Source organism: Rhinatrema bivittatum, chromosome 14 (genome assembly GCF_901001135.1).
Source record: "Rhinatrema bivittatum chromosome 14, aRhiBiv1.1, whole genome shotgun sequence".
NCBI classification, from domain to species: domain Eukaryota; kingdom Metazoa; phylum Chordata; class Amphibia; order Gymnophiona; family Rhinatrematidae; genus Rhinatrema; species Rhinatrema bivittatum.
The window spans coordinates 81,535,591-81,561,524 of record NC_042628.1 but is presented as its reverse complement, the minus strand read 5'-3'; the positions used below and the strand labels follow the sequence as shown (position 1 = coordinate 81,561,524).

The 25,934-nt window shown below is 44.4% G+C and overlaps 1 protein-coding gene across 2 annotated transcripts in view; it reads right to left on the bottom strand.

The window, feature by feature from the left end:
• Window positions 1-25,934, bottom strand: part of SCN1B (sodium voltage-gated channel beta subunit 1) — a 127,422-nt gene that overhangs the window by 32,927 nt on the left and 68,561 nt on the right. For both annotated transcript variants that reach the window (XR_003852671.1, XM_029577061.1), the window contains exon 4: window positions 15,420-15,657. Coding sequence is in view for 1 of the 2 variants with exons in the window: in XM_029577061.1 (XP_029432921.1) it covers window positions 15,420-15,657 (238 nt within the window). In the remaining variant the exon portion in view is untranslated. The remainder of the gene's footprint in view (window positions 1-15,419; window positions 15,658-25,934) is intronic.

Sequence of the window (25,934 nt, the reverse complement as noted above, 5' to 3'; positions counted from 1 at the left end):
GGAGAATGTGAGTTCAAATGATTCTAGTATCTGTTTATGGGTAGCTGGGAAAGGGTTTAGGGCAGGAGGAGGCTGGGTGTTAGATGAGGTCATTGTTGAGAGTAAATTTTTTATTTTGTTATCGAAGAATAAGGCCAATTCTGTAGATTTGTTTTGGGCTTCTTCTTCTGGGATGATTGGAGGAACAGGAGTAGTGAGGGCTATGAATTTTTTTGGCGTAAAAATCTCTCTTAGTACATAGAATGGTGATCCTGTAAAGGTTCATAGCGGTTTTATAAGTGGCCTGGGCGGTTGGGGAGGGGTCCTTACGCCAGCGTTGTTCTTTATGTTGCAGGCCTTGTTTGACCTTTTTCAATTCTATAGAGAACCAAGGGTTTTGTTAGGACGGGCTGGATTGATTTCTTTCGAAGCCATGGGACAGATTTTATTTGCTACAGAGCGAGTGATGTTTAGCCACGAGGTCATAGCAGTGTCGGTGTTGGAGAGGTCCAGTTTAGTTAGGTCCTTGGAGAGGCTGGTGCTAAGGACGTCCAAGGAACAGGGTTTTCTGAACTGGATAGTAGATTTAGGGATGAAGGGAGTCAGTTTTTTCCTTATAGCTAATTCTATAGAAATCAGCGAGTGATCTGACCAGGGGATGGGGGTACAGGTGGGGGTGTAGTGGATGAGATGGTTTCATTAAAGAATATGAGGTCCAGAGTGTGGCCTGCTTTGTGAGTGGGTTTGTTTATGATTTGTTTAAATCCCATGGCCTGGAAAGATGATAGGAGGACTTCGCAGTTGGAGGTGGGCGAAGGGGAGTCAACATGGATGTTGAAGTCTCCTAAAATGATGGCTGCGGAGTCCGTATTGATGTGTTTGGCTATGGTTTCGATGAGAGGAGACGGGTCAGATTCTAGGAGCCCGGGGGGGGGGGGGGGGCATATATTAAACATACTTGTAACTGATTGGATTTGAATAATCCAATTTCTAGTTTAGATGTCGATTTAAAGGCTTGGTGGGATAGTCTCAGTTCTTTTTTTGCGGCTAGCAAAATTCCTCCCCCTCTTTTTTTAAGTCTAGGTAGAGAGAAGAAGTCGTAGAGTTGAATTGGTAATTGGTTGATTAAAGCTGTATCTGTGGATTGCAGCTATGTTTCGGTTATAGCACATATATCAGGTTGGGTGTCCAAGAGGTGGTTGTTGAGCAAGTGTGATTTTTTTGAGAGGGATTGGGAGTTGAGAAGAGTTAGGGTGATTAATGAGAGACCCAGGAATTGGGTTAGAGGAGAGATCATGATGGGAATCAGTGATCTCTTTGAGCGTTGAATATTGTGCATGGGTAGATTGTTTCTGTTAATGAATGGGAGTGAGATAATGGGGATGGGGTACGTTTGTAACATGATAACTTTTGGAGAAAATTTGGATGATTTCTGGAGGAGATGGGTGCTAGAAGGTTGCTGGAAGAGATGAGTGCTGGCTGGTTGCTGGAAGAGATGAGTGCTTGATGATTGCTGGAAGAGATGAGTGCTTGATGATTGCTGGAAGAGATTAATTCTGGCTGAGTGCTGGACGAGATGAGCGCTTGATTGCTGGAAGAGATGAGTGCTGGATGATTGCTGGAAGAGATGAGTTCTGCATGATTGCTAGAAGAGATGAGTGCTGGATGATTGCTGGAAGATATGAGTGCTGGATGATTGCTGGAAAAGATGAGTGCTAGATGTTTTTGGTCAAGGTTGCAAATGGCTTAGAGGGCCCTGTCTTGGGGCTCACACCGGGGGACGCTGAAGGGAAGCCCCTTAGAACTCGCTCCGACGGGTGTGAAAATTTAAAGAGGTTGACAGAGCCCTAAGATTGGCCTGGTGCCTCTCAGGGGGTGCGGTTGACTCACCGTTGGATTGAGGAGGTATAAAACGGCTTTAGCTTTTAAATCAACTGAGTGGTCAGGCTCCACGGGGCCTGGCCAGGAATGAGTTCTGGAGGAAAAGAAGGTTGGAAGCTGTTTGAGGTTCGGGATCTGTGCAACTGTAGAATGAGTACTCAGTTAACTCGAGTGCTAGTGGAGGGCTTGATATAGAAGCAGGGGTGAGGTTAAACTGAGTTGCTTACTTGAATTGTTGAACTTGGAGACTGAGGAGTTGGTCGTGAGTTTTGAAGAGGTTTGAAGAGCAAGGCAATAAGGTCGCTTAAGAGGAGTTATAATTGTAGCGAGAGAATGCAGCGGGGTGAGGCGGAGGCTGCTCTCCGGGGCTGCTCGAAGGGGCGCACAAAGGGGCCTGCCCCTTTGTCGCGCTTCTTTGGTGTGCGGCGCCTGGCAGCCGCGCTGCTTAAAGGGCCGGTCAGGGCTGTCCCCCGATTGGCTTTTCAAAGTTGGCTCTCCTGATTGGCTCAGGAGAGAGGAAGAGGACGGTCGGAGTCCTAGAGTCCCGGTTGGGACTGCCTCGTGGTCAGCGCTGGCGGCGGCCGAGGGTAAGTGCAGAGGTTTAAAGGCCTTACCCTGGCAGGTCACCGGCGCCGATCGCGCAGGCCTGTCTGTCCCTCCGAACGCTCAGCTCGCCGCATGTGAAGAGAGGCTGCCTGGCAGCCGCGCTGTTTAAAGGGCCGGTCGGGGCTGTCCCCCGATTGGCTTTTCAAAGTTGGCTCTCCTGATTGGCTCAGGAGAGAGGAAGAGGATGGTCGGAGACCCAGAGACCCGGTTGGGACTGCCTCGTGGTCAGCGCTGGCGGCGGCCGAGGGTAAGTGCAGAGGTTTAAAGGCCTTACCCTGGCGGGTCACCGGCGCCGATCGCGCAGGCCTGTCTGTCCCTCCGAACGCTCAGCTCGCCGCGTGTGAAGAGAGGACTGGCGTTATTGTTTGTAAGGTTTTTGGTGGACTCTTGGACACTGGCTGCTGACCACGCCTATGGGGGGAAGTCCCGTGAGGGGCCACAGGTCAGGCTCAGCTTTAGGGCACACAACACAGATAGATCTTTTATTAACATTATTGAGGAGCACCAGAGGTGGCAGTAGTGAGCAGAGATGGAGCCCGGCTGGGCTTGTAGTCACTCGGCTCTGGAACAGCGATCCCTCAATGGCTGTGCTGTAGTGAATAGAAACTGAGATAGTGAGTACAATGAAGTAGATGCAGGGTTCTAGAACAGAGCCTCATTGGTTGAGTACTCACACAGCAGTTTCTCTCGGTAGGGAACACAGAAGCTGGAGTAGAGGCAGGCCCTCGAGGAGCGAGTACCTGGTTCCAGGGAACAGCTCTGAGAGAAGTAGATGGTAACTCACTGATGGTGTAGGCAGCGGTATCTTCCAGGCAGAAGTAGTGTTCAGGCAGCAAGTCCGGGAACATGGGCCCTCGAGGAGTGAGTACTGGTTCCATACAGCGACCTGAAAGAGAAGAGAGAGGCCACCTAGGGGCGGGTACCCCGAATAGAGTAAGTCCAATAATGGAGAGGCAGAGTAGCTAGGTACGGAGAGCGAATCCCATCCGTAATGAATCCCTTTACCATTACCCTTGCTAACTCGATTGGCTAGCAGTAGCATAGGCTATTTGTAGCCGGGCTGCGTGACATCATCACAGGGGGACGCTCCTGAGGTTCACACCAAAGAAAGTATTTGAAGCAGGGGCGCGCGGCACGCGCGCCCTAAAGCAGCTGGACAGCGTGGCAGGAGGCAGCACCCAAGCCGGACCAGGGACGCCGGAGTGGACGGCATGCAGACGCCGTGGCAGCCAAACGTCCGTCAACCGCGGGAGGAGTCACCAGAGAGGTAAGGAGTGCAGAATGGAGACATCGGGCAGCGACAGTCATAACAAATGGTGACTTTCTCGTGGAGGAACGAATCACCAAACTACAGATGCAAGTTCGACGCCTCTTGGCAGCTTCGGTACCCAGAGTCTGGGATTATTTGCAGGTCCTTGGCTCCATGGTGTCCACGCTGGAGTTGGTGCCATGGGTGTTTGCTCATATGAGGCCTTTACAGAAAACATTGCTATCCCGTTGGGACCCGATGTCAGAGGAGTTTCAGATTCCCTTACCGCTCACAGAGTCCGCCAGGTCCACTCTTGGTTGGTGGCTTTGTCGAGACCACTTGAGGCAATGAGTGGACCTCAAGGTGCCTTAGTGGGTGATAGTGACCATGGACCCCAGGCTCTCAGGTTGGGGGGGGGGGGGCAGTGTACCAGTCTCAGTCGGTCCAGGACCAAAGGTCAACTGAAGAGGCAAAGTGGTCCGTCAATCGCCTAGAGATGAGAGCAGTGTGCTTAGCATTATGGAGCTTTCTTCCACTCTTGCACAATCAAGCGGTACGGGTTCTGTTGGACAACTCGTTTGTTAATTTAAAATCAGTTACCACTGGGCAAGTGGAGAAAATGGTACAATTGGAAGAAAAAAATGGAAAAAACTAACTTAGTTCAAAATGTTATTATAAAAGGTAAAATGGCACTAAGTAGAAGAGTGGAAGTTTTAGAAAACGAATCTAGAAATACTAACATCAGAGTATTAAACGTTCCAAAATGTAATCTGATTTCTGCAAAGGAACAGTTTAAACATTACTTGAAGGAAATATTAAAGATACCAATCGAAGAACAACCGACTGAACAAAATTTATTTTGTATCTGGACTTAAAGAAGAAATGGAAAATCAGATGGAAACTAGAAAAAATATTCTGAGTATCATGGCCACTGCCATTAGCAATGGTAACATGGAATAGGCTTAGTTTTTGGGTACTTGCCAGGTTCTTATGGCCTGGATTGGCCACTGTTGGAAACAGGATGCTGGGCTTGATGGACCCTTGGTCTGACCCAGTATGGCATTTTCTTATGTTCTTATGGAATTTCTGGAAATATCTCAGGACTCTCAAGTGGAAGGAAGAGGTACGTTACTTGTTAAATTCTTGCTACCTCTGGAAAGAGATATTGTTATGAAAAAACTTCTGCAAAATCGTACAGCCCTTTACCTCAACCAGAAAATTTGGATATACCCGGATGTTTCCAAGGAAACCCAAAAGAAAAGGAAGAAATTCTTGACTTTATTACCACAAGTTAGAACACATGGAGCTCAAGTAACATTGAGATTTCCGTGTAAATGTGTTTTGAGGGCTGAAGGAAATAGATATGTTTTTTATGACCCTGATAGGATAAAGTAATCAGAGACTTAAAATGTTTAACTGCCTTACTTTCTGATATTTTGGTAACATTGTATTGATATTGCTCTAGGTTAACGTTGGATCTCCCCATCACTAGTATATAAGTAATTTTTTTAGGCAGTACTTTGGCTTAAGTTTATAGAAGATAGTTTACTGGAAAGTGTGATATTGTTTATGTATGCTTTAATGGCAATTACTTGAATTAATGTAACTCTTGAAAGTATTATACCTACATTTCAATGGCATTTATTAATGTCTGTAATTATTGAAAATTCAAAATTTAAAAAAAAGGAGGCAGAGGAGAAGGAAAAGGAGAGAAAGAACTGCAGGGTCTACCGGGGGTGAGGACTGTTTTTCTCGGCCCTAACGGGGCTGCTGCTACCGTCCCGTGACACGTCATCAGATCGGGACCGGTGGGATCCTTAAAGCCGGCCCCTTTTGCAGAGCTCCTTGAGGTGGAGGAGACGGAAAAGGAGAGAAAGAACTGCAGGGCCTACCGGGGGTGAGAACTGTTTCCCGGCCCCAACGGGGCTGCTGCTACCCTCCCGTGTGACGTCATCAGATCGAGACCAGCGGGCTCCTTAAAACCGGCCCCTTTTGTGGAACTCCTTGAGGTGGAGGAGAAGGAAAAGGAGAGAAAGAACTGCAGGGCCTACCAGGGGTGAGAACTGTTTTTCCCGGCCTCAACAGAGCTGCTGCTACCCTCCCGGGTGATGTCATCAGATCGGGACCGGCGGGATCCTTACAGTCGGCCCCTTTTGCGGATCTCTTTGAGGTGGAGGAGACGGAAAATGAGAGAAAGAACTGCAGGGCCTACCGGGGGTGAGGACTGTCTGCTGCTACTCTCCTGTGTGACGCCATCAGTTCGGGACTGGCGGGGTCCTTAAAGCTGGCCCCCATTGCGGTGCGGCACTGCCACCGGTGTGTCGCCTAAGCCGCACATGCCGAAGAGGCGCGCAACTTAGTTCTGACTTTGTTCCTGACTTTGATACGACTTTGCTTACTGCATGTAAAGTCTCCTCCAGATACCTCTACCTTCGGTTCATAGATTATTTACAAGGTGTGGTACTTCTCTGAAACCTCCACAAAGGGATCAAAGGAAAAATTCTAAGGAAATGCCAGACTGGTAAGCCCCTCAATATTGTTTACTTACTTAAAAAATAAAATATGCCTCATACGAAATGTAAAGGACGTTTGCGGATGGAGTCCTCTGCCCCAGCGCTAACTACTCCTTTACAACCTTTGATTGAGGGATACTTTACCCCAGCTGCAGCTTCAACACTGGGAGAAAAGTCCGCAGAGGATTCAGGTGGGGAACATAACCTGTCCCTCATGGATGAACAAACTTCATTGAGCCCGGGAGCACCTGAAACTCCTTCTCCTCCATTCCATGGTAACCCTCAAGACTCTGTCCGAGATACACGGCTTAAAGCCGGAGAGAATCAGGAAACAGAGGGGGGCACTTGGGGGGGACGCAATGGATTCTCCAAATTTGCTTAGCCAGGAAGTGGTTAATATTAATGTGAATGAGAAAATCTTGTTAAGCGATCAAGTAACATCTGAACATCGAAGAAAATGAATAGACAAGGGGGGGGGACTTAGCAGGAGAAATCAAATTGATTTCTGAAGCCTGCCGAGAAGGGGGATGAGTGCTGGTTTCACTATGAAAAAACTAACTAAACCAAATATAATCACTCTAGATACTGTTTGGAATGCGTTAATAACATTAGAAAAGTCAATTTCTTCACTAAATAGCTTAATAAATACTTCTCAAAACACGATACAGGTTATGGAACCCATGTTAAATACTCATGAGAGTAGAATTAAGGATAAGTCGGATCAAATAACAACAGTGCAAGAAGTACAAACTAATTTAATTCAATCAGATAACATGATGAGGAGAAAAATTGAAAACACTGAGAACACGATGCGGTATTTAAATTTGAGAATATTAAATTTTCCATGCATTAAATTAATTTATCCTAAAGAACAATTTAAAAAATATCTTATGGATGTTTTATTATTATCTTCTGATGTATTACCACAAACATCTAAGATTTATTATGCTCCAATACCTAAGAATGTTAGTGACATAAGTATACAAGCCCCTAATTTGAATATTGAATCAGATCTTACTGCTTTCTTGGAAGCACCAACTGAAGAACAGATAGAATATCGGGGAACCTTATTTGTATCCTTTATTCTTCCTACAGATAGGGATTTAGTCTTAAGACTGTTTCTCCGAAATCGAAACAAGTTGTACTACGGACAAAAAGTCTGGATATATCCAGACATTACGAGAGAAACACAAACTCATAGGAAATCTTTTGTGGGAATGTGCCAGGAAGCAAGATCATTAGGTACTCAGATAAACATCAGATACCCATGTAAATGTATGTTGCAATTTGACAGTAAAAGTTATATTTTCTATGAACCATCACAATTAAGGAGTTTTTTTAGATAAATGTAAAGGTGAAACCAGTACTACCTAACCAGTTCAGGTGAAAAAAGGATAAAGGGCTGACATTTCCTCCTTATTTTCTTTATGTTTGGTTTTTTGATAGATAATGATATGTTCCAGTAAATCCTGAGATCCTTTTATTTCTTTATAATATAACTTTTAGAAAAATAGTTTTCTGTTTGTATAAATGAAAAATTGATAAAGAATTGAAAAAAAAAACCCCCACAGGAAAACCAGATGCTGATTTGCATATTTTCATTTACATCTCAATCACAGAATTTGAAATGTAGCATTATCAAATATTAGCCTCTGCTGCAGATACACCCAGTCTTCCGAGAGTTTCCTACTTTCGCATTCAAAAGAGCAAGAAATTTGAGAGATATAGTGATACAGTCATATATTCCAGCTTCCTGGTGCACCTAGAGTACACAGGTGCACCAGGACATTTCAGATGCGGACATTGTAATATATGCCAATTAGCAGCTCAAGGTCCCACTTTGGACATCACAGGTAGACGTAGTTTTGTGTTTTGCCAACATCTATCATGCACAATTAAGAGTGGCATATACGCCCTATGGTGCCCATATAATCTGGTGTATATAGGGAAAGCATACGGAAGCTCAAAATAAGACTACAGGAACATATAAGCTGCATTAAGAGGCAAAAGGAAGGGGTACAATTAGTAGACCACTGGAGAGCAGCTGCCCATCAACGGCAAGACTTGTCAGCAACAGCATTGTGCCATGTTCCTCATTCACCATGGGGAGGTGACCACAATCTCAAATTAGTCCAGATTGAACAACGTTATATTTTTTCATGGAATACAGTAGCTCCGAATGGATTAAATAAAGAAATAGAGTAGGCAGCATTCTATTAGGTTCATCTATCTGTTTACATCAAATGGATATAATTTTCAATCTAACAGGTATACCATTGGCGCAAAAAACTGGGGGAGTATTAGGTGGATTATTCCATTATACAAAGATAATATTTCAGTATAGGACATCAAGGTCATTTAAGAAGTGGGATTGGAATATAGTGGAACCATATGTTGTCGGGATGCCATTTTGAATTGGGTTGTCAGCATACACACGTCCATTTGAAATGTGCGGGTAGACTGTCAGAGACGATCCCGCCATAACAGACACTCGTTCAGAGTTATCAGTGGACATTAATACTGTCAGTAGTCTACGACTAGTTTTTTGTAAATGAGCACTAAATTAGGAGGTGAGGGGTTGATGATCTAGAGGTTCAGAGGACACTGTCTACATTGGAAAGGACGAAAGCGGATGCGGCGGAGAATAGTTTTCAGGCCGATCAGTTTTTCACAGCAGGGAGAGGCGAACATAAAGGAGCCCTACGGCATTTTATTAGGTTCATCTTTTTGTCAAACAGAACAAATATCATAAATTCAACATATACACCTTTGACGCAGAAAATTCAGGGAAGAAAGGTGTGGATACATCCATCATATAAAGATGACACTTTAGTATAAGTGACCGAAGATAAGTGGGGTTGGAATATAGAGTAATCATGGATCGTCGAAGGGCCGCTTTGAATTTGGTTATCAGTCCACAGGGTCAAGAATAGTCTCTCTGCAATGGACATCTGTTTAGAGGTATTAAAGGATCTCAATTAAACTAGTAATCTATGTCTAGTCATTTGTTAATAAAAGATCTATCTGTGTTGTGTGTCCTAAAGCTGAGCCTGACCTGTGACCCCTCACGGGACTTCCCCCCTGTGGGCGTGGTCAGCAGCCACAGTAGCTTAGTCAGTGCACTGCGGAGGTGCAGGGTATGTCTCACCCGATGCCGATGACGGAGGGTCCGGTAGTGGTCCGCAGCGCGGAGTACGCCAACAACCCTCTCCAATGAGAAGATGAGGGGCAGATCCAGTAGTGGTCCGCAAGCGGAGTACGCCGAGAATCTGTGGTGGTGAGACAAACAGAGAGACCAAGGCAGAGGTACTCACTAGGCCGATATGCTGACGATGGTGTAGCTTCCAAGAAGAAGGTAGCAAGGTTGGCCAGTGTCAAGTTGGAGTTCAGGCACAGGTACCGGACGAAGGCAGGAGCATTAAGGCCCTCGAGGAGCGAGTACCTAGGCGTCCTTCAGAGCAGGTACCTGGGAGGAAGCAGAAGAGAGTAGAACTCCTGAGGAGCGGGTGTTCCAGGAATCTTCTTAGAGAGGAGTAATCCTGGAGGATAGGCAGGAGCGGAAGGTCCCCGAGGAGCGAGTACCCAGAGCGTCCTGCAGCGAGGGTAGGTACGTCGAGAAGCGTCTCATAGGAAGGTCGAAATTAGCTGGACCGGAATCCTTGCTAACTCATAGCATAGTTAGAATTTGGTGGTTAAGTACCCGGAGGTAGTGACGTCATGCGGTGGGGATGCCCCCGAGGTTCCCGCCATGACATATTCTTAAGGAGAGGCAGCGCACGCGCGCATGCCCTAGGAGGCCTCAGGAACATGGCATACACAATCGCCCATGCCGGTCCGGAGACGCTGGAGAGAACGCAAACAGAAGTGGAGTCAGCCATCTTTCCCAGAGGAGTATGAAGAGAGAGAAAAGAGGTAAGGCAGAGAGGGCGCAGCCGTCTGCGACCGGACGTAACAGAAATAAGGTGATATATGGTGACCGTACAAGAGACCAATATTTTTAAAGGAACACCCTCAGTGGAGGGACATCACTATTTGAATATTAAATAACAAAGAAAAACAAAAATTAAAATAAAATCGGTAATTGAGTCAATAAGGCTATTACCCATTTATGGAGTAGCCTCATGAGCATTACTGTACATCTGTGTACATAGAAAAATACAGCGTCCTTTGTTGGTATTTTGATAATTTAAGAGAGGACCTCTTTTGGGTGTTGTAATATTTGGTATGTTATAAAATAGCCTGGGTGCGCATATGTGTGATCTCTAATTTGCAAAAGGGCACGCACAACTGCGCATATCCATGAATGAATGGGCAAGTGGGGCAATTTTATAACCGGCATGTGTCCAGGCCATGACCAGTTCATCCACCAGTTTGCCCAGTGTAGAACTAGATCCTCCAAACCACCTGGTTTAATAGCCTACACTCCCCGCAATTACCCCAGACCTTTTAAAGCCCTCATGGATAGATGTTTGGGGGTTTTTTTTAACTTAAACTTCCTCCATAGCAGAAGTAAAGTTACGCGGCCCTTATTTCCATGACAAATCTTCTGGCAGGGTGACTACGATGAAGCACTCTGTTTCCAGTGCAGCAGCAGGTCCAGGAAGCACTAGTACAATGGCTCTGACTACTAACACACTGTACACGATGGTGCTAGTCCTCCTTCACCCTGCAAGTAGCATGGTCAGGGGTGGCTCAAGGCAACCTGCTGCCCCCACCCTGACACCCATAAGGTATAAAAAACAGTGCGCAGCTGCAGCTACCTCACACACACACACCCCCCCTACCACCTTCAGTGAGAATCGTCACGGTGTTCTGCCTTCGAGCAGGGCCACTCAAGATGAATCTTGGTGGCGATGTTCAAGGGACTCTCACTCAAAAGAGGCAAATGGCGCCCTGGCCAAACTGATCCCTGCAGCCTGGAGTCAAAGGGTAAGGAAATCAGAGGGTGGAGAAGAGAGAGGGAGAAGACCCCTCATGCAAACTGATATGGATTATCAGGGGTGGGCACACTTTCTCTGTCCTCCTTCCCCACCCCTACCACTCTACTGCTGGCCTTATAAATATAGAAATGCTGCATTAAAAAATAAGGACATTTTTTCATTTTCTGTCATTCATGTATCCCCAGATCATACATCACCAGCAGGACTGAGCCAAACATTCTCCAAAACTAATTTTAAATGTTGTCTAAATAACCCTGACGTAGCGCACAACCCTAGACTATGCTTTCCTGACATTAATTGTATCGGGCAATTTGGCTACAAGACAGTAGAAGAGAAACTCCTAAGGGCCCAATATGCAATAAAGCAAGCCCTGGCTAGTTCCAGATACCCTGCAAATCTATTTTTTAAATTATTTGATAGCATTGCATCAACAATTTTAAAAAATGTGTATAACATCTTATTCAGATGATATTTACACAAAATATACCACAGGTATGGAGACAAATACAGAATAAAGAAACCATAAAGCATAAATATAAGTGAACTGGAAAGCGCAATAAGCCAGACAATGATGCAGTGCAATATTACAAACAATAAAATCAAGAAATATGTCATGAATCATAATAGTAAAACTATACTAATAAAAAGAATATTTCAAAACATCTGATAAGAATATCCAACCATTTAAAAATGTTAGAAATTTCCCAAAACACAAATAAAATATTCCTAAACAGCAGAAACATCAAATAGCATCTAATAATTAAAACTAAAAATGATTAAATAATGTCTCCATTCCTAGCATCTTCTGATTTCCAGTCACACTGAGACTGCCTGGATTGGGGGAGGGGATGCACAAACTTTATGCTCTCTCTCAGACACACTTATACGTGTTCATTCTCTACTCACATACGCAGGCTCTCACTCCCTTATACACCTACAAATGATGTGTCTGCACGTGTGTGACAACATAGGCTCTCACACACATGCATACACACACATTCATTCTCATATATATATATATATATACACACAACAGCTCTCACTCTCTTGCACACACAGAGGCTCATAGACACTCTAACACGCACAGGTTCTCGCTCTCACACACACATATATGTCCACAGGCTCTTGCTCTCTTGTGTGCACACACATACACACACACACACACTTTCACAGCCTCTCCATCTCTTTGGGCAGTGTTGGAATGGGTCTACTGTGCCTCTGCTGGGGCATTCTTCAGGCCATGACTGGATTGGTGATGCTGGTGGCACCCAGGGTGACTGCCCAGGGTGACGTCATACCAACACTGTTCACTTACCGTCACTATCAGTCCCCATCCACAGACCAGTCTCTCTCTCTCTCTCACATGCAAGTCATTGTCACCCCATACCAGTCTCTCTCACAGTCCTTCCACTTTTCCCAGACCAGTATCTCTCTAACTCATCAATCACTGTCATGCCTTCCCCAGACCAGTCTTTTTCACTCTCTCACCAGTACTGTCAGCCCCTCCCCCAGACTCTTCAGTCAGTCACCACCTCCCCCAGACCAGTCTCTCTCTGTATACCCTCTCCCGAGACCAATCTCTCCCACTCTCTTTAGTATGTCACCCTCTCCCCCAGACCAAGCTATCTCTGTCACTTCAGTTACTGTCATCCCTGTCCCAAGACCAAACTCCCTTTGTCTTTAGCCTCTGTCACCCTCTCCCCTCAGACCAGTCTCTCTTTCTGTCTCTTCAGTCATTTTCATCTCTCCTTCCAGACCAGTCTCTCTCTCTCTCTTTAGTAACTGTCACCCTTCTCCCCAAGACCAGTCTCTTTCTCTCTCTATTCTCTGTCATCCTCTCTCCCCAGCCCAGTCTCTTTCTGTCTCTTCAGTCTTTGTTACCTCTCCCTCCAGACCAGTCTCTCTGTCTCTTCAGACATCGTCAACCCTCTCTCCAGACCAGGCTCTCTCTCTCCAGTCACCCTCTCCCGAAAATATAGGGAAAAAAGTGTATCTTTCCCTGCAGGTATACACTAAGATATACCATGAATGCCTTAGCTTTTCCCCTCCCTCCCCCTGAAATTCCAACTGGAAGTCGGAAGGAGCGAAGAACACAAAGAGGCAGACCGCTGGACTGCCGGGTAAGCACAAGTTGCTAGATTGTACAACTCACTGCCAGTTCCGGTAGGGAGTTACCCACCGAGACAGAGCCCTCAGCCTGCTTGGAACAGTTGAAGCTGAGAGAGAATTCCACAGGGAAGAAATCCAGAGACAGGAACCTGGGGTGCTGCAAGTGCAAACCCCAGTTGAACAGGATTTCTTCACCGGCTTGGAAACTCTAAGGGTACCAGGGCAGGGCAGGGCAAGGACAATCTCGGAACAGATTGCCCTGAACCTGGCTCAGGTATTAATGCCTCAACCATGACAGCATATACTTCCCCCAAGTAAGCACGCAGTCCAGTAAATGTAACAATCGTTGCATGAACCAGGACTCCCCTGTCCCCTGACAGGGTTATCCCTAAAATGGGGAAGTATAGCTTGCAAGAGTAGCACTTCTATTGTCGGGTCCCTCGTCCCCCAACTCCCTCAGCCATGAATATGGCAATAGGTTGAAAGGCATACTCACCAATTAGATGGATTAGAACCCTCCTCACTAAGGGAGAGTCCCTCAGGTGAGAATGACTGGCAATAGTGGTCATCAAAAAATGCCCATTGAGCTCAGCAGGTATCAAAGGTGATTCCTGGATGGGAGAAACCCCTAATCTTCACCGGGGAGTTCCTCTGGAAAGGCTCCCTTGTGAAATAGCCTGCTGTACCCTAGGACAACCTAAGAAGAGAACAACCACTCAACCGGCTCTTGGATCCCATAAGGTATCCCATCCTATGGATGGCGGCACAACTATGACTTCACTTGTTGTGCTTGTGGGTAGAATCCCACATCACAAGGACCGAGCACCACTTGCTAGAGTTGGTGACTGTGCACTGCCAGAAAGCAAATCACAGAGTATGTGATGATGCCTTCCTCACCAGTGCTCCCGAGTACTTTGTGGTGCACAACCAACCACCGAGGCTCTTGAGAGCCCTTGAGTGCCACTGAAACTCTCAAGCGTCAGGAATATTGGCCACGAATGGATCAAGCGCCAAAGTCACCATTTACTCAAGGCACCCTGGTACACCAAGGCATCCAGATGCAGTGGACTGGTGCCCTCGAGACTCCTTGCCGGTGTCCTGACGAGGAGGATGAGACCTTGACGCGACAACGGCAGAACCCTGGCATGGCTGAGAACTGCACAGACAGAGAGAATGCCGCCTACCATTGCCCGAGGTGCTTATAGTAGATGCCTCGCCATACCCAACCTCGCTTAATGCTAGCCATTGTCACAGTAACTCCCAATCGAGTGCATAGGGCAGTGTCCCCAGTATCACTGGGGCTCTGGGTATGGCATGGTGGTGGGTGGCGTTCTATGGCGTCGCCCCTTCCAGTACCTGATAATGCTCCAAGAGGGTGGACACAGCCCATGAAACTGTATTGGGAATGGCTCACCGCCGTTTCCTTATGGAACAACAGCAGTGAAGTCCATGGCGACCGATGGTGTACGATTCTCTGCGGTTATATCCTGTGGCATCTGACCATGTTTACTGGTGCCCACAGTGATGACGGTGCCCATAGGGCCAATAGTGCTTTCACGCTCACCAATGATGGATCACATCAAGGGCCCAAACACTGCACCCAGGGCTTCAATGGCACTACCTCTATTATATGCAAACATAGCACATTTTTGCATACAATGGAGGTAGTGTATTCGAATACACCTGTTACATATTCATTGTGGATATCCTGAAAACCAGACCTGGTTGTAGCATTTCAGGACTGGAATTATCTACTCCTGCAATACACATGTGGTGCTACTTGTCAGCTGTTTCACTCACCAACATCTAGGATGATGTCCAACTGCCTAAGTCAGCTGTCTCCGTTATCCCACCTCTGTCTCCAATCTGGCAGCCAACAGGATGGGTTCTGCTGGTTGTTCCCTATCCCCCCTACAGATTACCATGTCTATCTATCTGCATGTGATCCCATGGAAAGAAAGGAAACAGCATTTCTATGCCTCTTAGAATGGACAAGTTACAGCTCTTTGGAGGAATGGTACACCCCACAATGGATTCCTATGACCCCTTGAATAGGTTCTTTAAACACCCCTAAGGAGGAGAAGAGGAAACTGATCTGTATTCTGTGTCCCCTGGAATGGACTTGGGGAATGCAGCTGTTACCTTTCTGCACCACTGTCAGATGGACATGCTTGGTAACATTAGTGTTAAATTCATAGGCTTCGAAGTGGAGGGTCCGATTGACGATGCACATGTAGTCCCCAGAATGGTTGAAGGTGACATTGGTGATTGAGATGGACAGGTCCTGAAGGTCATTGGTGTGATTGGTTCCACTCCATGCCAGCCGATCAGTGAAACGCTCATCATAAATCGTTGCCATCTGGTTGATGTACTGGTAGATCTGAGAAACAGGAAAGATTGGGGATGACAGGAGGAGTCCAAAAACATTCTAATGATTGAACTCCCTCTAGAGAAGAGAGCTAGCAAGTACATGACAGCAAGAGAACAAAATATCTAGAAGTCCATATTCAGTAGCTGGACAGCAATAAATTACCAGTTTAAAGTTAACTGGGTAACTTTAGCTAACACGTTCAGCTGGACATGTCTCCCATGGAATATACTTAGCTAAGTTTATTCAGGTTAGCTTTAAAGTTATCCCAATACATTTGCCCAAATAACTTGAACTTTAACCAGGTACAGTCAACAAAATGCCAGCTAAGAAAAAATGTAAAAAAAAATGCAATCCGGGCAATCTCCCCAACCCTACACTCCCCATGATGATTAAAAACAATGTTGGGATTAACATCCGATTGCCTCCCATCCTCTTAAATTAATTAAAAACAAATAGTGAGCCATAACAGCATGAGGCCCCCCTCCTCCCGCAGACTCTGGGCCCTCTGGTGTTGGTGGCATTTCTCTCAGAGAAACATTGGATGCAGCCTTTACAGCCTGGTTTTAATTAATTAGGGAGGGAGCACTTTAGGATGGTGAATCACCCAGCTTGCATTATTTTTTGTCATTTTTATTTAACTGGCTATGTTCAGCATTCAGCCAGTACCCAGATCAGCATTTTGGGATTGATCTGAAACGTTATCTGATCAGTTTGGCCTGCCCAGAACATGCCTATGTTATATGGATAAATTGTATTCAGACAATTACCTTTGCATCTGTTAAGATTTTCTGATTAACCGGTAGAGCTGATGGATGAAGACCTGACTGAGCTGTCTCATAATAAAATGATCATAATTCAGTTTTGACAACTAACAAAATACCTGCTCATAGGAAGGTTAATTTTATAATTGTGTATATTTGGGTAATGTCTGGTGTATCTCTTATATGCAGGCTTTACCCCAAACTTTCAAAGTGAACTCATACTTTGAAAATTTGCGGGTAAGTGGCCCAGCACCTGTGCAGAATAATTTGCACAAAGTTGAACCTCCTCTTTGGAGAGCATAGCTTCTACAGGTAAACTTACACACACATTAAAATCCAAAAAGTAACAGGTCAATTTTAAAAATGCCCAAATATGCGTATTTATTTATTTATATATAAGGTTTTAATTACCGTCATTTAGAATAAATCCATCATAACGGTTTACAAGGAAAATTAATATAAAAAAAATAATAAAAAACATCTCATAAAAAAAACATGGCAAATTATAAAATACAAAAAATAAGCCCTTAAACATCAACGTATTCCAGGAACCTCACACACTGTAAACACACATCAAACAAAAGGGGTATCACTGGTATCAAATAATACACATTCAAAATAACCACATATGCAATGCTTGTTATATTTGTTTGTAGGACCTACAACTTAATGAGTTTGACAGACGTACAAGCTCATTCTTCATGTAGAAGGTCCATTTACTTTATTTTAATCACTAAATTTATATATTTTTGTTTTGGGTTTTTTTAAACTCCACCAAGTTATTTTGACTAAAATTCTCTGTCAAATACATTGAAACTGCCGTACGACATTCTAAATAAGTCATGTGTCTCTAGAGCAAATGCACACAAAGATGGTCTAACCACTGTCCACTTAGAAAAGAGTCCCATAAACATATCATATGGACACATCAAATCGCCAGATAATTAGAGAAAATACTCATCTGTGTCTTTGAAGGCAAAAAAGGTCCATTGCAAACCAAGTCCCGACACGAACGGGTTTCGGACCATAACAGGTCCTGCTTCAGGGGCAAACGACTCTTGAAAGTAGCTCTTCACAACCCGACACCAACATTAATACGGCTTCATTTCTTCAAAAGCAACGCTTTAATGGTTGAATAGACTGTTGTACGACACGGTCTGCATTCAGACCGCAACTTTAGCAAAAAAACATGGCGGACCCTTGGATTTTAAACGCTCAAAACGGAAGTACTATTACATCATCATCAGTTCTCAAATAGGTAGTATTGTAGGCAGGGGCCAATAAGGGAGACCAATAGGACTCAGAAAAACAAAAGTGTGGAAAAAACTGAACCCACACGAATAGAATATACAGGGAACAATATATGAATCATTGTCCAAAGAGTACTGCAGGCAAAGTAAAAATAACCCATGGAACACAGCACAATCACGATATAAAGCCAGCAGAGAGTTCTCAACCAGGTCCCACCTGGAGGCAAAACATGTCAAATTAAAGAGTACCAATTTATCTTCTCGTTCAACCCCTGGGGATGTACAGCACCAAGTTTATAAATCCAAAAGTGCTCACGGCGATTAAGGCGAGATTGAATATCACCACCACGGGTACTCTTTTGAAGTTTTTCTAGCACTGACCAGCGTAAATCCATGAAAGTATGTCCAGTCTGTAGGCAATGTTGGACTAGAGGCACAGTCAATTTAACAGTTTTTATACAACTTCTGTGCTCAATAAGTCTCGTCCTAATCTTCCTCTTTGTGCGACCCATGTATATCTTATCACAAGGACATTGGATTACATAGATGACACAGTCAGATTCACAAGAAGTCTGTGGCACTACAAAACTTGAATTTGGTAACTTCCAATAGGACCCTGTGATGGCCAAGGTGCACATCTCGCAATTACCACAAATTTGATGTCCCCCCATATCACAAATGGCCCGTGTGGATTCAAAAGCAGAGCGTACCACTAGATCCCGAATATTAGAAGCCCGTGAAAATGCAAATCTAGGGGTAGACTGAAACACGCTATGCAGAGCTAACACCGGCCAATGTGATCTCACAATGTTCACCACTTCATTACTACGGGAAGAGTCCCGCAGGACACATGTGAAGTCCTGACTGCAAGGTTTTTACTGATACTGGAGCAAGGGATCTAGTGGTACGCTCTGCTTTTGAATCCACACGGGCTATTTGGCACTATCAGATCTAAGCATGAGGTAAGTAAATGTGAGATAGACTCTCCACTTTAAATTTTAAAAAATGTAAGATGTCTGAATTATGAACATAGGCAAGGTTAAAGCCTTGACGATTGGTGTTACTGTCCTTCAAGTTTCTAACTTGTGCTAATTCAACCCCTTTTTGTGTCTGAATTGTAGTTTGAAACTCCCTGAGAAGCAATGTGGAAGACAGGTGTTTTCATTCAGCGGAACGAACCACATGACAAGTAGTAAAGATTTTTTCACCGACAACAATTACAGTGCTGACTTGGATCAGGAAGGTCTCCTGTAACAAGGACCTGCTCTCCAGGTGATGCATTGTCCTCTCACACTGAGGATGTGTTTTCCATGGCTACTGCCCAGGAGAGAAGAGTTATGTCTGCTGCCATAGTTGGTGATTCGATTAGTAGGAATGTAGATAGCTGGGTGGCTGATGGACATGAGGATTGCCTGGTAACATGCCTACCTGGTGCGGTGGCGGACCTCATGCATCACCTAGATAGGATTATAAACAGTGCTGGGGAGGAGCTGGCTGTCGTGGTACATGTGGGCACCAACGACATAGGAAAATGTGGGAGGGAGGTTCTGGAAGCCAAATTTAGGCTCTTAGGTAGAAAGCTTAAATCCAGAACCTCCAGGGTAGCATTCTCTGAAATGCTCCCTGTTCCACGCGCAGGTCACCAGAGGCAGGCAGAGCTCCGGAGTCTCAATGCGTGGATGAGATGACGGTGCAAGGAAGAGGGATTCAGTTTTGTAAGGAACTGGGGGACCTTTTGGGGAAGGGGGAGTCTCTTCCGAAGGGATGGGCTCCACCTTAACCAGGGTGGAACCAGACTGCTGGCGCTAACCTTTAAAAAGGAGATAGAGCAGCTTTTAAACTAGAATAAAGGGGAAAGCCGACAGTCACTCAGCAGTGCATGGTTTGGAGAAATGTATCCTTGAAGGATACTAATGAAACAGGAGAGTTAGGGCATCCCAAAGAGAGGTTCCATTAAAAGCTCACATAGTCCAAGTGCCTATATGTAAAAAATCACCTGAGCTAAAGGATTCCAGATTATCCCTAACAACTGAAAAACAGGCTTTTAATACAATCAAACAACACACTTTGAAATGTCTGTATGCCAATGCCAGAAGTCTAAGAAGTAAGATGGGAGAGTTAGAGTGCATAGCAGTAAATGATGAGATTAAATAATTGGCATCACAGAGACTTGGTGGAAGGAGGATAACCCATGGGACAGTGCTATATCAGGGTACAAATTATATCGCAATGACAGAGAGGATCAACTTGGTGGGGTGTGGCACTTTATGTCCGGGAGGGTATAGAGTCCAACAGGATTTATTTATTTATTTTATTTATTTAAACTCTTTTCTATACCGTCGTTAAGCTAGAAGCCGTCACAACGGTTAACAATAAGGTACTTAAAAATAAAGCTTTATTTTAACATCTAGACAGGTGCCTGTAAGGGACGGTACAAATTTTCATAATAGCTATAAGATGCTAGGTGAGGTTGTGTGTTTAGGTTTGGGATAAAGATCATACAAGAGACTAAATGCTCAGTAGAATCTTTATGGATATTGTGGAAAATTTTAGGATTTCCCGCTTGAAATCCTCAGTTAGGTTATGCTAATTGCCATCATAAAGACTGAGACTGTGTCTTTAGTCCTAACTAGAAACAACTAAAAGGCAGAACTACTGAAAATGATGAAGCTACAGCATGCTAGGAATTATATATTTATATAATTTTTATTATCCAAGCATAACCATATATGGAAATATTTAGAGAACTTTCTTAGGAAAAACGTAAGCTTATGCATGGGTATTAGTTAAACAGAAATATGTATAAGTTCTTGGAATGATATGCTGACTGGTGATTTGTCCAGTACTTGTTATCAGTATCTTAAGATCATTTTTATAAGGTATAAATCGTTACTGCGTCACTCAGAGCTCTCATATTCTGGGTTGCTTGCAGTGACCTGTTATCTCTGTTTGTACACGATCAGATAATAAGATAAGAAAGTAAGCTAATTGCATTCTGTTTCTTTAGTGATTACAAATGGAGAAATTACCTGATAATTTCATTTTCCTTAGTGTAGACAGATGGACTCAGGACCAGTGGGTTTAAGCTCCCCTGCCAGCAGATGGAGATGGAGCAACAGTGATCATAACATGATCAAATTTAAACTAACAGCTGGAAGGCGGACAATACATCTATAGCTCTAACACTAAACTTTCAAAAGGAAAACTTTGATAAAATGAGGAAAATAGTTAGAAAAAATTGAAAGGTGCAGCTGCAAAGGTTAAGGTTAGAGAATAGCCACTGCCATTAGCAATGGTTACATGGAATAGACTTAGTGTTTGGGTAATTGCCAGGTTCTTATGGCCTGGATTGGCCACTGTTGGAAACAGGATGCTGGGCTTGATGGACCCTTGGTCTGACCCAGTATGGCATTTTCTTATGTTCTTAAGAGTGTACAGTAGGCATGAGCATTGTTTAAAAATACAATCCTAGAGGCGCAGTCCAGATGTATTCCATGTAATCATAATGGCGGAAGGAAGGCCAAACGATTATCGGCATGCTTAAAAGGCATATATATGTGAAGGAAATAGTGTGTATATCTAATGATTTGCTTATATCAAACATTTACTATGTTACAAATTTAAAAAGAGTTGTGGCTGTATCAGATGGGGGAATGGATGCTCTTATACCTGAAAGCCCCAATTTAACATCTTTTTTGGAGGCTTCAGAAGATAATATTCAAACTAGAGCCACTTTAATAGTGACTTTTAGTTTAAAACAGCAAAAAATAAAAGTTTACTTTTCTGTGGTCAACTAGTGCAAATGTTCCCAGATGTTTCCAGGAGCACGCAACTTAGAAGGAAACGGTTCCTTTCAGTGAGGCAGAGAATATTGACCTTAGGGGCTACTTTCTTCCTCAAATATCCCTGCAAGTGTTTGATCACATTTCAAAAGAATAAATTTGTTTTTTCAGACCCTGGTCATCTGGAAACTTTCCTTCTAGATAAAGGTGGATAGGGTTATAGCAGCTTCCAAGTTGGATAGTTAGTTTGGTAAAATATTATATATCTCCTGAATTATCAGTTGGATATTTTTCTGAATATTGCTTAATGATTGTGCTTCCCATAATGTGGACGGTATTTGGTGATATTACGTTTGTTTTTTCTTTTTACTTAAATAACATAGAAACATAGAAATGACGGCAGAAGAAGACCAATCGGCCCATCCAGTCTGCCCAGCAAGCCTCACACTTCTTTTTTTCTCATACTTATCTGTTTCTCTTGGCTCCTAGTAACCTTTGGTTCTATTTCCCTTTCACCCCCACCATTAATGTAGAGAGCAGTGTTGGAGCTGCATCCAAGTGAAATATCAAGCTTGATTAGTTAGGGGTAGTAGGGGAAGTAACCGCCGCAATAAGCAAGCTACACCCATGCTTATTTATTTACCCAGACTATGTTATTCAGCCCTTATTGGTTGTTTTTCTTCTCCCCTGCCGTTGAAGCAGGGAGCTATGCTGGATATGTATTGAAAGTGAAGTGTCGGTCTTCCTCCCCTGCCGTTGAAGCAGAGAGCTATGCTGGATATGTATTGAAAGTGAAGTGTCGGTCTTCCTCCCCTGCCGTTGAAGCAGAGAGCTATGCTGGATATCCGTGAACTATTAGTTTTACTTCTCCCCTGCCGTTGAAGCAGAGAGCTATGCTGGATATGCGTGAAGTATTAGTTTTACTTCTCCCCTGCCGTTGAAGCAGAGAGCTATGCTGGATTTGCATGAAGTATTAGTTTTTCTTCTCCCCTGCTGTTGAAGCAGAGAGCTATGCTGGATATGTATTGAAAGTGAAGTATGCATTGAAAGCCACATTATCTATCAACAAATATTGAATAAGCCTAATAATTAGTAATACCTATAGCTTATGAACTCTTCGTTAATTTTACATACTCTTGCCCACCCCTTTTTTTTTTTTTAAATTTGGAGATGGCAGCCCTCCATCCTTCCGCTCCGTGAAGGTGGAACACCAACCACTGGCCACTGGCATCCCGCTCCGTGAATGCCTCTGTGGCTACTGCCGCTCCGTGCAGTGTTTTGCTGCCTCCTCTTTATACACTTCCTCTAGACCTGATGGATCCACAGTGTTTATCCCACGCCCCTTTGAAGTCCTTCACAGTTTTGGACTTCACCACTTCCTCCGGAAGGGCATTCCAGGCATCCACCACTCTCTCCGTGAAGAAATATTTCCTGACATTGGTTCTTAGTCTTCCTCCCTGGAGCCTCAGCTCGTGACCTCTGGTTCTGCTGATTTTTGTCGTTGTCTTTGGATCGTTAAAGTTTTTCAAGTATCTGAAGGTCTGAATCATATCACCCCTGTTCCTCCTTTCCTCCAGGGTGTACATATTTAGATTCTTCAATCTCTCCTCGTATGACATCCGATGAAGATCCTCCACCTTCTTGGTTGCCCTTCTCTGTACCGCTTCCATCTTGTCTCTGTCTCTTTGTAGATACGGTCTCCAGAACTGAACACAGTACTCCAGGTGAGGCCTCACCAAGGACCTGTATAAGGGGATAATCACTTCCCTTTTCTTTCTCGATATTCCTCTCTCTATGCAGCCCAGCATAAGATTGCCTATTTTATGTTGATGTAAGTCACAATATTCTTATTTTTATTTCATTGGAAAATTTTAAGAAACTTAATAAAGTATAAATTAAAAAAAGAGAAAAAGGCTATTTTAGCCAAAAATACTTCCTTAAAAATTGGAAGAAGGATCCATCTGAAGAAAATAGGAAAAAGCATAAGCGTTGTCAAGTTAAGTGTAAAACCTTGATAAGACAGGCAAAGAGAGAATTTGAAATGAAGTTGGCTGTAGAGGCAAAAACTCATAATAAAAACTTTAAAAAATATATCTGAAGCAGGAAAACTGTGAGGGAGTTAGTTGGTCTCTTAGATGATTGAGGGGTTAAAAGGTCACTTAAGGAAGATAAGGCCATGTGGAAAGACTAAATGAATTCTTTGTTTCTGTGTTTACTAATGAGGATGTTGTGGAGATACCAGTTCTGGAGACAGTTTTCAAGTATGATGATTTGGATGAACTGAACCAAAACATGGTGAACCTGGAAGATGTAGTAGGGTATTTTGACAAACATAAGAGTAGCAAATCACCTGGACTGGATGGTATACAACCCAGAGTTCTGAAAGAACTAAAAAATGCAATTCAGTCCTATTAGTAAAAATTTGTAACCTATTATTAAAATCGTCCATTGTACCTGAAGACTAGAGGGTGGCCAATATAAACCTGATATTTAAAAAGGGCTCCAGTGGTGATCTGAGAATATATAGAATTGTGAACCTGATGTCAGTGCAAGGAAAAATAGTGGAAACTATTCTAAAGAACAAAATCACAGAACGTATAGATAGACATGATTTTAATGGGACACAGCCAGCACTGATTTACCCAAGGGAAGACTTGCTTCACAAATCTGCTTCATTTTTTTGAAGGGGTGAATAAACATGTGGATAAAGGTGAACCGGTAGATGTAGTATACTTGGATTTTCAGAAGGCGTTTGACAAAGTTCCTCATGAGAGGCTTCTAAGAAAACTAAAAGTTATAGGCTAGGAGACTATGTCCTTTCATGGATTGCAAGCTGGTTAAAAGAAACAGAGAGTAGGATTAAATGGTCAGATATACAGCAGAGTGCGTCAGGGATCTGAACTTGGATCTGTGTTTTCAATAGGGCAGATTTCAAAAGGTCCACGCGCGTAGTTCCCGGCACACGTACAAGGACGCGGCTATTTTATAGCATGAGCGCGTCACTGCACGCATGTTATAAAATGCGATTCCTGTACATACATGCATGCCGGATTTTAATGTACATGCACGCATGTGCGGGTGAGTGGCCTCCTCCGCGCGCAGGGGGGGGGGGGAATTTTATAAGAGTTGCGCAGTGACACAATCGGGCCTTCCTCCCTCTTCCCCTCTCCTCCCCGACCCCTAAACTAAAGCTATCTATCCCTAATTTATTTTTTCATATTGCTCCTCCAGGACATGGTCTAATAGTGCTGTCCCGCCCCATCCCCCGGCCCGCCCCTTTCTTCAGGCCCGGCACTTCTGTGTGTATCAGGGTTACGCGTGTGGCCGGGCCCTTTCGAAAATGCACTTGGCACACAGGGCCCAGCCACACGTGTAAGCCCTGGTATTTGTGCATGCAGGCCTTTTAAAATCGACTTGAATATATTTATAAATGATCTGGAAAGGAATACGACGAGTGAGATAATCAAATTTGCAAATGACACTAAATTATTTAGAGTAGTTAAATCACAGCAGATTGTGATAAATTGCAGGAAGACCTTGAGAGACTGGAAAATTGGGCATCCAAATGGCAGATGAAATTTAATGTGGATAAGTGCAAGGTGATGCATATAGGGAAAAATAACCCATGCTATAGTTACACGATGTTAGGTTCCATATTAGGTGCTACAACCCAAGAAAGAGATCTAGGTGTCATAGTGGATAACACATTGAAATCGTCGGCTCAGTGTGCTGCGGTGGTACAAAAATGAAACAAAGTTAGGACTTATTGGGAAGGGAATGTTGAATAAAAGAGTTTCATAATGCCCCATATCACTCCAGTGTGCAATTCTGGTCTCCACATCTCAAAAAAGATGGGGAGGTAGATCTTAAAACAATACGCGATCGCGTACTTTTGTTGGTGCACCAGGCGCAATCAAAAGTACGCTGGATTTTATAAGATACGCGCGTAGCCGCGCGTATCCTATAAAATCCGGGATCGGCGCACGCAAGGCTGCCGATTTTGGGCAGCCTGCGCGCGCCGAGCCGCGCAGCCTGCCTTCGTTCCCTCCGAGGCCGCTCCGAAATCGGAGCGGCCTCGGAGGGAACTTTCTTTTGCCCTCCCCTCACCTTCCCCTACCTAACCCACCCCCCCGGCCCTATCTAAACCCCCCCTTACCTTTGTTCCTCGATTTACACCTGCTAGAAGCAGAGGTAAATCTACGCGCGCCAGCTGACTGCTGGCGTGCCGTCATCCAACCCGGGGGCTGGTCCGGAGGCCTCGACCATGCCCCGGTCCCGCCCACGAAACACCGTGCCCCGCCCCCAAAACGCCGCGTCATTAGGCCCCGCCCCCGACACGCCCCTTTTCGAAAACCCCGGGGCTTACGCGAGTCCCGGGGCTCTGTGCGCGCCGGCGGCCTATGCAAAATAGGCGCGCCGGCGCGGGAGGGCCCTGCACGCGTAAATCCGCCCCATAATTGTGATGGAGAAGGTACAGAGAAGGGCTACCAAAA